Here is a 13,278-nt window from a genome sequence, read left to right as displayed (position 1 = left end):
TGCAACTGGGCTTCAGTGACGCCTGTCCTAGCAGGCTTCTCCTACCATCGCCTAAGTTTCATCACTGCCATTGGCTCCAGACCCTTCAGTGGGCTCTCCTGGATACCAGTCTGTCCCGTCAGCTCCTGAGTCCCTCTTCCAATCAGCAGGACTGATTCCCTCCCCACATTCCACGTTAGAGTCCAGGAGGGATTCTCATGGGCCTGGTTTACACAGGTAGATGCTGGGGACCCACCACTGGGACCACCAGTGAGACCAGTGTCTCACTGGCCTGATTTGGGTACAGTGCCCACCCCTGGATCACTTGGCTCTGGGGAGGGAGAGGCCTGAGGCCCCAGAGCTGTTTCACTGCTCCTAATCAGGGCCCTTCTTGGAAAATGAGCAGAGTGATCACTTCTCACTGCAGCCCCCACCCCCCAGCCAGGATGGGCATGGGAAGTTGGGGAACAGCCCTCAGCTTACAGGGTAAATTACAGAGGTCCGAATTGTCAAAGTCCCAGAGAACTTGGGTAATGGAAATGTGTCCAAAACATGGAGTGTGAGACACAGAGCATCAACAGAGGAGCAGCAATAATCATGTCAGAAGCAGTGGCAGTGGTAGTGAGAAAAATACTACTACTATTCACTGAGCATCTATTTTGTACCAAACATACACAAGGCACTTTACACGCACTGCTTCTTATCCTTTACAGCCCTGCAAGGTGCGTGCTGTTAGTTCCACTCTGCAGTAAGAGAATTAAGATTCACAGACGTTAAGAGACTCTCCTGCAGCCTCAGAGCTATTAAGTGCCAGAAATGGTCCTAAAATGAAGGGCCTGGAAAAAGGATGAAGCAGGATGAAGCAAGGCACTCAGGAGGTAAAGCTCCTGTGATTCCCTGGGCGATGGGCTAAGAGAAAGAAAGCCCTTTAGGAGGGATGTGCAGAGCCTCTGGACAGGGAGGGAGCCTTTAAGGAAACAAGCCAGGACCTGAGCTTCCATTTATAGGAATCTGTGCTCGAGAATATGGAGCAACAGGAAAGGCAGGCTTCTGAGAACGAGTGGTCAGAAAGCAGAGCCGGTGACACAGAGTTTCATGAAGCAAAAGACTGCACTCAGTCAGTTGGGCAGGCTTGTCTGTTTGCTTCTGCCTTAATTCTCTGTCCAATATCGAATGCTGTCAGTCTTCGCTTGACTGCAGCGAGTCATAAAAAAAATTACATAGCTTTAACGAGCTACGTCATATTAATGGGCCATATGCTGATAAAAGCAAGGATTCCTTGACATTCAACAGATTATAGCTCAATTTGAAGCAAATGAAAAACATTTAAGTGTAAATCAATTTAGTAGTTTTATAATTATCTAAACAAACAAACTTATTTCCTAATAAACAGGCCACACTTCATATACATTTCTAATCCTAAATCAATCACTGACCACCAAAGTAAAGGTCACTTGGTCACTTACTTTGGGCAGACTTTTTCTTAAGTGTTGTATTATCATCACTGATGGGACGGAAATTTAGCCACATGCTTCTTGAGTCTGGAAAACATTCATAATCCTTGGCCCAGTCATCTTCTCTCCAGGAATCCAATCTAAGGAAATAATTAGATATAGAGAAAAGATTTATGTATAGATATGTTCACATTAGCGTGGTCCAATACAGCAAGAATACTGGTTATAAAATTCCATTTTATCAGTAGAATTGAAAATTAAGAAACCATTAAACCTCATGTTGTCAAAACTTAATGTTTTGGGAATATATAATATAATGTTGACAAAAATAAATGGGATGCAAAACTAAAATAAATAAAATGTCTTACGTAAGATACATATTTATTTTACATAATATATTTAATAGTACACATATATTACATCTACATACACATATCACATAGGAAAAAAAGCGATAAAGAAATACACTAAAAGCTAACAGTTTTCTCTAGGTGGTGCGATCATGAGTGATTTTTATTTTCTTACTATTTTTTTTTTCTGTTATTCAGGTTTCTCACATAAGCCTGAAGATCTGCCAAGGAGAAAAGAGTACAGTGGCCAGGCTGACACAAATTGGATATAGAAGTGTATGGCAATTACGCATCCAATTCTAAAATAGCAAACTGACGTCCTTTTAAATTTCTTAAAATAAATACATAGTGGCAACAACAAAAAAATACGATCATGATGAAAAATTTGGCAAGTACAGAAAAGTAAAAGAATCAAGGAAGAACCATCCAGAATTCCCCTGGGCAGAGGGCAACGCTGGCGCTGATATCCTGAGCTTGACCAAGTTAGTGGCTTTGAGCCGTGCCGTGGAGTCCTGTGTTTGCCACGCAGACACCAAGGAGCTGTCACGGTGGACAGCGGGGACTGACTGGGTCCTCCAGTCCAGGTGGGGCATCAGAACAGAATCCCCTTCCCCACTTTGGTCAACCCATTTGCATATTAGAATTTCACCTAATATTCTACCTGAAGAAAGGCTCCATGGTAAACTACAAAAATAACATTCAGATCCCTCCCTATTAAACCTTGTTCCTAAAGCTAAAAATTTAGGTTACTTGCAGTTTTCTCTGTTGTAATGGAAGGCTGTGTGAACAGCTTTGTATGAAGTAATCTTTGCCTACATTTCTGCCTCTATGGTTGAAATTCCAAGAAAAGGGTAATCATTTTCACAGCTCTTGTTGCCAAGATGCCCACACAAGGTCAACCTGATTATATCCCATCAATCTGCCCATCTTGCCACACCCTTGCCTGCACTGAGCATAATTAAAAGCCAAAACCAAACAAACAGAAAACCCCCAAACTTTAAGTTTGATAGATTTAAAATACAGCCCCTTATCGGGCTTGCCCACTTTAAAGACTGAGTTTCCTGCCCCTTGGGTACCTCTTCCAAGAACCCTTCCATCAGCAACATCTGTGGCGCATGTCCCCTGTGAAGAGGATGCGGGCTCACCCTCCCTAGAGTGATGGGAGCTGTCCAAGCAAGCTTGGACATTTTCTCACTGGGTCCCAGGCCAGCCCTGTGGCTTGACCTCAGAGCAAGCCAAGCTTGTGGAATGAGGGCCCCTTGAGAAACAGCAGATGCCGAGCTCTAAAGTCCCTCTTCCCCGCCAAACACCTCCTAGAACCCAGAATCTCAGAATGGACAGCACTCTCAAGAGAGTCGGCCTTCAAGCCTCTGGTTACATAGATCATGGCTCTGAGCCCTGGAGGGGAAACATGTGTACAGCTAAGGCACAGCCAGGACCGAGCCCTGGGTGTCCTGGGAGTTGGCCCAGTATTAGAGGTATACCACCACCGCCAGCCTCCAGAGTTAGAGGCCTCTCATAACCACCAAACAGCGGCCAAAGTGAGCCGGGACCCTTCATCCTTCCATCTGTGGCACTCTAGGAAGGGTCTGTCCTCATCCTCCAGATGTAAAAACAACACAGAAGGGTTCCCAGCCCAGGGGGCGAGTGGAAGCTGAAATTTAGCTCAAGTATAGGGGTAGAAAACAACAGCGGAAAGAAAACAAATTGTGAGAGATGCTTCCAGAAACCTGCAGGTTCTTAGAACTCAACTTTAGACAGCAGCCTTTGAATGGCCACTAGGTGGAGCTCTATTTTCAAAATAAAGTCAAACCCATAGCTCTGAACTGGCTCTCAGCTCAAATGGCCTTAGCTTGACAATACCAAAGGTTTATTGCCAGGATTTGCTCACCAAACCCACTGGCTCCCATCCAGACTCTATGCCAGTCTACAGTCTACAGTCTGTAATCCCGCCATGAGCTGGACTTTCTCCAGTTCAGTCCCTAGATTATTATTTTAAAAGTAAATACAATGTATTAAAAAAAAAAGTAAATACAATGGAGACACACATACATATTTAAAACAGAAACAGGGGAGTTACAAACATGTATTTATCTCAACAGCTGAGAATTTAAGATACATATTTAAAACATATTCTAACTTATAAAATATATATTTAATATATATTACATAAATAAAATGTAAAATACATTTATATAGTTACATATAATTGTATAGAGTATAAATTTAGATATATATTTACTGTATTTTATATATAATTGTATATATTATATATTTAAGTCTCTACTGTTGAGTAAAAATACATAGTTTGTAATGCCAATTATATAAAACACTGTTAAATATATTCTATATTAAATTTATATGTAATATACTCAATATATATTTATACAGTAAAATACTTTTAAATGTATATTTAAATTTCTCTCTGTGAAAAATACATTCTTCCTAACTCCTGTGGGTCTGTTTTCTCCATAATAATCACCAAAACCCCTAAAAAAACAGAATAGCCTTTTTATTCACCTGTTTAAGATTTTTTAAATCTATGTTTCTCTAGCCCATATTTGTTCAGATATAATGAAAACAGAAAAGAAAAGGAGAAGAGATTAAATTTAAAGAGAAATAGAATGTTCTCCTAAGGTAGTCTACCCAAGCAATAGAAATAAAAGTAAGAATAAACAAATGGGACCTAACTAAACTTACAAGCTTCTGCACAACAAAGGAAACCGTAAGTAAAACAAAACGACAACCTATGGAATGGGAGAAAATTTTTACAAATGAAACCGACAAAGGCTTGATCTCCAGAATATATAAGCAGCTCATACGACTTAATAAGAAAAAAACAATCCAAAAATGGGCAGAAGACCTAAACAAGCAATTCTCCAAGGAGGAAATACAAATGATCAATAGGCACATGAAAAAATGCTCAATATCACTAGTTATCAGAGAAATGCAAATCAAAACTACAATGAGGTATCACCTCACACCAGTCAGAATGGCCATCATTCAAAAGTCCACAAATGACAAATGCTGGAGAGGCTGTGGAGAAAAGGGAACCCTCCTACACTGCTGGTGGGAATGCAGTTTTGTGCAGCCACTGTGGAAAACAGTATGGAGATTCCTCAAAAGACTAGGAATAGACTTACCATAGGACCCAGGAATCCCACTCCTGGGCATATATCCAGAAGGAACCCTACTTCAAAATGACAGCTGCACCCCAATGTTCATAGCCGCTCTATTTACAATACCCAAGACATGGAAACAGCCTAAATGTCCATCAACAGATGACTGAATAAAGAAGATATGGTATATTTATACAATGGAATACTGTTCAGCCATAAAAACTGACAACATAACACCATTTGCAGCAACATGGATGTTCCTGGAGAATGTCATTCTAAGTGAAGTAAGCCAGAAAGAGAAAGAAAAATACCACATGAGATCGCTCATATGCAGAATCTAAAAAAAATTTAAAGTAATAATAAATAAATAAATACATACATACATACATACAAAACAGATACAGACTCATAGGCATAGAATACAAACTTGTGGTTGCCAGGGGGTCGGGGAGGTGGTAAGAGACAGATTGGGATTTCAAAATGTATAATAGATAAACAAGATTATACTGTGTAGCACAGGGAAATATATAAAGGATCTTGTGGTGGCTCACAGCGAAAGAGAATGTGACAATGAATGTATGTATGTTCATGTATAACTGAAAAATTGTGCTCTACACTGGAATTTGACACAACATTGTAAAATGACTATAACTCAATTTAAAAAAATGTTATAAATAAAAAAAAAAATGAGAGAGAGAAATAGGCATTTGCTATGGATGCTCCTTCAGTCAGGACAGAAAGCACAGAGGAAAAGAAAGGAGTCTATTGTAGCGCTGAGGAAGAACGGCTTTAAACAGTTTCAACCAGATATGAAAATATAAAACTTCTCTTCTAATTTCCTTTACTGCTAGCTCCTAACATACAGCTGATTGAGTAAAAGTATATATTTAATAGTGATTTATGCCACTTCAAAGAAAATCATGTCAGTGTCTCACGTACAAAAAAATAACAATACATTTTCGGTTTTTAGTGACATCTGATCAGTAACCCTAAAATGCAACTTTTCTCAGCCTCCTAGGGAAAAACAACAAACACACCATCACCAGGACTAGGCTTGACAGATAATCCAATGGAAAGTACAGACTCCATCAACTGCATGGCAGACACTTACATTTCTAAGGCTCACCAGGGTTACAGGCCAAAGCCTCTTGTTTTCTTGATGCCTCACAGGGGTATCAACAATGGGTAGTTGTTTTCTAGCATCTCACCCCTCCTCTAAGCCTTTAGTGAGATGAAATAAAAACTCCTCTTGTGCATGTGTACTTTCGGGTACCATTCACTTCTCAGTTACTGCTGGCCAGGCCCAAAGCTTTGACGCTTGGGATGCTTCAGCGCTCGGAGACCTCGGAGCTTATGCGGCTTCCTGCACAGGTTTCCACAGAGAATCTGTACACGTGCCTGGAAGACCAGTAATTCATCCAGAGTTCTGTCCCTCCCTCCACACCTATTCCGTCTGTAAAAGACGGCCCAGTGGAGACCCCACCATCTGCCCCGATCAGTGGCTGTCGTAAAGCGAGGTTGTCATAAAGTATTGCTGTCGTAAAGCGCGGCCGCCGGAAGTGTAGCTGTCGTGCGGGCTGGGTGAGTTCCCCGCCCCTCCCTCCCGTTTTGGATCAGTTCTCCAAACTTTCCGTGAGCGGCTGCTGTACACGAGGTCTTGTGGCACAAAAATGAACCTTCTGAGGGGGCGCTTGGTCTAGCACCTGACTGGACACTCCACCAAGCACTTCTCCTGCCGTTCCTCATTTGCTCCCTCCCCTATTAGCCCATTTCACAGACGGGGGAACTGAGGCTTAGCAAGGTTAAATGCCTTGCCCCACATCATAATTACTAAAGTAGGGGAGTCAAGACGTGAACTCAAGTCTGCCAGGCACTAAAATTTGTTCTCTCAACTTCCAGAGAAAATCGCAGGTGAGCTGACGAGAGTTGGGTATCTCAGGAAGTGCCTTCACCCCGGCACCCGTCACAGCACAGGTGCCTCACTTGTAAACATCTGGCACACTGAAACTGCTGGCCCAAAATGGGTTTTGCTTCTGCACTTTTGTTACCAGGATGTAGGGAACCATCTGTATTTAGCATAACTGAGTGTTTGTGAGTGGTCCTGGGAATCTAAATATAATGTATTCTGTTTCTAATTCACAACGGGAATTTTGGTCTTTAGCCCTTTTGTTAAATTAGGCACTTTCTGAACTTCTAAAAGAGGAGGAGAGGAATGAGCATGTACTGAATGTTCATTATACACTGCCCACCTTACAAATGATTCTGTCTAGTCCCGTAGCCCAAGGAGAGAGGCCTTTCCCTCAGTTTATAGGAAGGAAATGGAAGCTTAGGCACAATGAGGGGCAGAATCAGGATCCGGACCAAGTTCCAGTGTCAAGATCGAGCTGTTTCCATGGCTCCTCTGAGTGGGCTGGCATTCTCCCCACACTGAGCATCCTGGGGCAGCCTGAAAGCGGGGCATCACTCTCCCAAACGCTCCCCCAGCGAGGAGCAATCACGTGGTCAGGGTGCCCAGCACAGCACCACCTTGACCGTCAGCTGTCTGTGTCTCGTGGGGCTGCCCTCTGAATCCAAGAGAGTGCTGCTTGGAAAACCACCCCTTGATGATATTCAACTTGAGGGGGACCACCTCAGGCCAGTGACAAAGATTCTCTATTGGACCAAACTCTAGCCAGGCTCCTCCGAGCCTCTTCTTAACAAGCCTCAACCTTGTCCTATAAAGGCTTGAACGAAACACTAACCTAGTTTCTAACAGCTCAAGGCTGCCTCCCAGTGACCCTGAGCCTCCCCTTAAAGTGCCAGCTTGAGGAAACTCAGGCTTCCAAAAGAATTGACTGAATTGTCTTCAGGCCACGACCTCAAGGCAGGGCCCCTGTCTCCCAGCCCCTGGGGGAGGCTGACTTCAGCAAGTGCCAGCTGACAAACCCAGATGGGTTTCATATGGACCAACAGCCCCTCCCCCTCCCCAAAGTTTGTAATTTTTCACTTCCCTGACTCCTCTGAGCCCCCGCTCACCCCCCTCCATATTGCCTCATTCTCCCTTTAAAACACTCCGTGACTTCTGTCCAAATCAAAGTTGACTTCAGTTCACGCTGGACTCTTCCCTATTACAGTGGTATATTACTGGTTAAAATTCTTGCTTACCACTTTAGCAAGGTCCAGCTTTCTTTGTCGTTGACACCAGTCAGCTGGGCCAGGCAGAGCTGCTCCTCAGTGACTGCCATTCTTAATACTCCACTGCCCCCTCCCTGACACTTGCTGCTGCTCCCACTGTCCCAAGCCCGACGCTAGTCCTAGCAGCCGCTCTCCCTGGCCTCCACTTCCCCCAGCCTCCGGCCTGATGTCTCTGCGACACCTCTCCCTGGGTTTCCGCCTCTCATTTCTGGGAGGAAGAGATGCCTGAGTTGGACTGTGGCAATGAAAATAGAAAAGTGTTTCAGCCAAATGGATGTTCAGGCCACGGAAATGGCCCATCCGAGCCCTGCTCTTTCAAATTTTACAGAGCAGTTACTAAGGGGCTTGGGAGGAAGCAGCATACTTCTAAAAGCCCAGGAACTGGGTGCTGCAGAGACAGGAGGTGCTGCTGGACGCTCCGGCCGCCGTGCGGTTGGAGCAGCCCCTGCAGAGGTAGGTGCCCAGCACTGGGGACGAGGGGTGGGCAGGAAGCAGAACTTCTGGGCTCTTGGCCACTTTGTGGGGGAGGACTCTTCAGAGCTAGCGTCCTCACTTCACTCTTAGCTGCCTGCTCTTCAAAACCACTTCATGTATCTGCAGATGGGGTGTCAACTGGGAGTTTCCATGGAGTTGGGTAATTTCCAGATAGCTTAGTGTTTCCTCCCAAGCTGTGCACAAGACCAGATATATCTCCTGCTTTCAAGTTTTCAGAAGCAGAATTGGGTACCTTCGGTTTAGTTTGTGATGAATGTCAAGGGCATAGCCCAGCATATGAGCCAGGCTCTTCCTTGTGAATTCAGGCATGTACTTTGGGTCTGTAGACTGAAGGATGTTCATCTGTAATGTGAGATTATTAGAGTTATGACTTTCAAAGTATCTTTAAACTTTAAAATAAAATTTCAACATTTCACATGTTTATATTTTCCCAGTGCTATTCCGGGCAGACATTGGTAGCATAAGAGGTGTAATTATGGAGAGATTACATGTGAGTCCTGGAGAATTCTGGGACTCTTTCTACCACTTATGACCCATCTCCCTGCAGTATTACATCCAAAATAAATATAAATCCAACTGTAAAAGCAATAAGAGCAAAGTCATCACCCACCTCAGCAAAATTTCATTAAATTTCGCTAATCCAAGAAGCCGGTCTGCCAGAATTTCTCATCTTTCTCTCTCCTTAACCCCTTCCCAAGTTTGTGAGCTATTTTTTTCCACCCAAGGGGAACCTGTTTCTGTCTTTGCCTGCACTAAACTTTTCAATTTTTGCAGATTTCCATAATCCCACTGAAAGGGAGGAAGAGCAGAAGGTCTTCTATACCCGTCTCTGTCATACATGAATCTAATCGCACATGTAACAGTATCTTCCCGGGAGATACTGTTTTACTTTAAGAGCTAGCAATTTACATCTTGACCTTTCAACCCAGAGTTCCTCTAATTTCTCAGGGCCTTTTAGATCAGTGCTTTTTAAACATGTATGTGCCTTAGAAATCTACAGATCCTGTTAAAACGCAGGTTCTGATCTAATAGTTCTAGGGTGGGGCCTGGGGCTCTGCATTTCTGATCACCTCCCAGATGATGGATACTGCTGCTGATCGATCCTTCGACCTCGCTTTGAATAGCATGGTTTCAATTACCTTGGTTTTTTTCTATGGTGCCTCTGGAAACACTAAAATGCAGGTATCACAATTATTTTCATTACTACATTTGTCATTTTACAACAAGGCAGCCTGAGAAATCCTGGTCAGCCTGTAATTTCATCTCCTCTTGGCGTTGAAGTCAGAGCTAGAGTTCTCTGGCCAATGGATAGTCTGTTGGAGTCAGTACCACGTGGGGCCATCTCGAAGACAGAGACATGTTGACAGAGAGACATGAGTTGGGACATTTCTGTATGGATCTTTAATGAATTGAGGATCTGGCTACCATTTAAAAGAATGTCTTGAATGGGTTTCTTGGAAGATCCAAGGAGCCTCTGTTTGAGACAGTTCTCGAATACCTCAGACAGGAGAGGTGTGAGGGACTGTTTTCAGTAGACGAGAAAAAGCAAGGGTCTTGAGATAACGGGGAGCTACTGGGCTCATCTTGCTGCTGAATTAGCATCTGGTTCTTGGCTCTCATTAGCATAACCTCCCTTGCAGATATGAACTGAAAAGGGAAGTTGGAGGGTTCAGCCTATGGAGGGGACTATGGGACCTACAGGCTGAGGGCAGGGGACCAGGAGTCTGATGTCAGTAAAGAGCAAGACCACGGAGTTAGTGATCAAACTGCTGTCCAGAGAACATTCAGAAGACAAAAATGCCTGCCCGCTGCCTCCTTAAATGTTATGAGAAATCAAGGCGTGTCATAGCTGAAGGGACCTCAGAGACCATCTGGCTCTCAGCCTCCATTTGCAGATAGAGAAACTCACCTCCAGGAAGTTGGGTGATTTTCTCAAAGTCATAATATTAGTTGGGGCTTTTAGCTGGCTTTTGAACTCCTGGTTCTGAGCTCTTTGCAGCTGAACCTCTTTTTTCTCACGTTCATCAACTCTCACATGTGAAACTCACTGTAAAATCAATTGTTCCTAAGGATGAACTTAAACTCTGCTTCTGAAACTACACAGGCAGTGGCCAGGAAAAAAAATCAGCAAAAGAAGCCGTCACCATGTCCCCCAGAGCCCAGCTGTGGCAGCTGCAGGGAACTGCACAGTTGGAGGCAGGTTTAGATTGTCCATGCAACATGTCTCTGCAACTGACAGCTGATTCCATCCCCATGCGTTTATTTAATCCCTACAACAGCCCATTAAGGAGATAATAATCCCATTTTATAGATGGGGAAACTGAGTCTCACATTACGTAAACTGATGTAAGGCATACATCTGCTGACCTGGGACTCAGACGGGGTCCTGCCTCCTCCCAAATCCTGTGCCTCTTCCACCCCCTGCCTGGTCCCTCACCTGGCTGTGCCCTCCTTGAGTTGCCAGGAGCATTATCTGGAGGCTCTGGGAACAGGACTTGGTTTTCATAAACACTGAGAGGAGGAGTAGAATCCAGGGGAAATGGGACCTAAAGCTCAGCCAGTGGGAGAAGCAAGACAAAGGGAGGACAAAGCAGGATAGTTAATGGGAGAAGGTTTGCCTGGTGCCCAGCAGTCACCATGCAGTCTCTCCTCTCTGCTCTGGCTTCTGTGAAAGGATCATTCAAGGTACTTTCCAGCAACTGTTTGAGACTCTTGTTTTGATGAGTTGGAACAATAGCAGTTTGTGTGGGTGGTGGGAGCCCCCTTTTTCACTTTTCTTTCCTTCTTTCCTGTCCTGACCCCAGAGACATTAAGTCACCCATAAAACAGCCCAAGAGTATGGCAGGTCTGGGTCATACCCAGGCTGATGCTCCCATTTCTGTGTAGTGAGTCCTCTAGGCTTCCATCCCTAACAACAGGGACTGAGTGCCCGAGGAGAAAGGCAGTTATCTACCATAACCATGACATCTTTGCTCCACACTGACCATCAAACTGGGGTTTTGTTTGTATCTGTAGCAAGGTAGTCAGCTTGAAAGCAGATTTCTAATGGGAGAGATTTTTCTCAATTTTTCAGTAGGTCAAAAACCAAATTAGGTGACCCAGATCATTTTCCCACATAGATAAAGTAATTCCACTCCCCGCCCCCCGCCCCCCGCATCCTTCAGTGACAGCTGAGCTGGTTAGGCTGTAGTCCTTGGCAGCAGGATGTTGTGACATGAAGGAAATGGAAAGCCCAGAGCCCGTCCCTTCTAGAACTGAGGGGTTGCAGGAGGACGAGAAGGAGATAAAGGAGAACAAACTTCGGGGCTTGGGTTCACTCCCTCACTCAGTGCCAACTCTTAAACCTGGAGGGAAGTCCTAGAAATAACAGTCTAACACACTTCCAACCACAGGAATCAGACGGTGGAGAGGAGGAGGTGGGGGAAGAGGTGAAGCAGATGTGCTCAGCAGCATTTCGAAAGGAGGAGACAAGAGTTGAGCTGATGCTGCGTAATTGTAAAGCCAGTTTAGAAGCCAGAACAATTGCTTTGGTTCCTCAGTGGATTATTTTAAGAAATGCTGCATCACCAGTGTTTTCGGTAGTGATGTCAAGAAAAATTATCCAAAACTTACAAGTAAGGCAAAGGGAGAGCGGCATAGCCTTTCAAGTTCATATAGTCCACTTGATTGTCTAATGGAATGTACTTTAGGTTGACTTGCTGTGTACTACTGGGTAAAGGTTCACATTTTGTGAAGTTACATGTGAACCTATAGGTCTTCTCCAGGTAGTGATGCAAATGATCTTTAGCTAATAGAAAAGATAACTACAAAGTATGCTTTATTGCCCCTGTAGGACATTGATTAGTTTTGTTTCTAACCTAGCAATCTTATTCCAACATATTTTTTCCAATGGCCAGATAACCCTTGTTCCTGGAGTTCTCCTCTGAACCAGGCTTACCATCCTGCTGGTTCCTGAGTTAAGCTTTGACAGTCGTTCATTCTGTATTTGTATGAAAATCTTGTTTAACTTTTTGAAAAGCATACACGTCAACCACTAAGTGGGAAAGGGATTCAGAAGAATTAGACCCTGAACGTGAAGACGTTTTAGGAATGCCTTCACTGATTGATCTACATTTACTCTCTTTTTAGGTGTGGCAAAGGTGGTTAATATTTAAAAAATGATTAGGTCCAAGGGAGGACTTTCAATTTAAGACAAAAATTCTACACGATAAGAAATCATTGTAAGTTGGCAGTGAGACGCAAGGGAGTCAAAGAAATGCCGTCCAGCTGAGGCAGGAAAGCAAGTCAACTACAATCTTAGAGAGGACTGAGAAGGAAAAAAACAACCAAATATCTCAAAACCAGAGGCGTGGACTCCTGCACCAGAGCACCTGGAAGGCATGGACTTAGTCTCCTGGGTCGCATCCCAGTCCTCAGTCTCCTGGGTTGCATCCCTGTCCTCGGCAAGGATCGGTGCTCTGGCCCCACTGGTCGGATGACTAACCTCGGGGCATCAGCATTGGAAGCAGAATGGACTTGAGCTGAGTTGCCATAACAACTTCTTTACAGGGTAAGGTTGTTTTTTAACACCAGGAAGACTTGGATTCATATGTAAATGAAACTCACTATTAATACTATTGTATTGTATTTCAGGGCAATCTGTGATCACTTGGAATTTAACGTATTTCTAGTGTTAAAGATAATTTGCCCAATTGAAGGATACTAATG

The 13,278-nt window shown here is 44.0% G+C and overlaps 1 protein-coding gene across 5 annotated transcripts in view; it reads right to left on the bottom strand.

Moving 5' to 3' along the window:
• Positions 1 to 13,278, bottom strand: part of ENPP6 (ectonucleotide pyrophosphatase/phosphodiesterase 6) — an 87,269-nt gene that overhangs the window by 72,347 nt on the left and 1,644 nt on the right. Inside the window, exons 1-2 of one of the 5 annotated variants that reach the window (XM_072950478.1) lie at positions 6,014 to 6,393; positions 1,446 to 1,573 (exon numbers count right to left, since the gene is read on the bottom strand). In XM_072950478.1, the coding sequence (XP_072806579.1) occupies positions 1,446 to 1,509 (64 nt within the window). In that variant the 5' untranslated portion in view covers positions 1,510 to 1,573; positions 6,014 to 6,393. Of the gene's footprint in view, positions 1 to 1,445; positions 1,574 to 1,958; positions 2,068 to 4,926; positions 4,989 to 6,013; positions 6,394 to 13,278 lie in introns of those variants that run through there. The other 4 variants (XM_031691380.2, XM_072950480.1, XM_072950479.1 and 1 more) reach the window with 4 other exon arrangements.

This window comes from Vicugna pacos, chromosome 26 (assembly GCF_048564905.1).
Source record: "Vicugna pacos chromosome 26, VicPac4, whole genome shotgun sequence".
In the NCBI taxonomy this organism is placed as follows: Eukaryota; Metazoa; Chordata; class Mammalia; order Artiodactyla; family Camelidae; genus Vicugna; species Vicugna pacos.
This window is presented reverse-complemented; position numbering and strand designations above follow the sequence as displayed.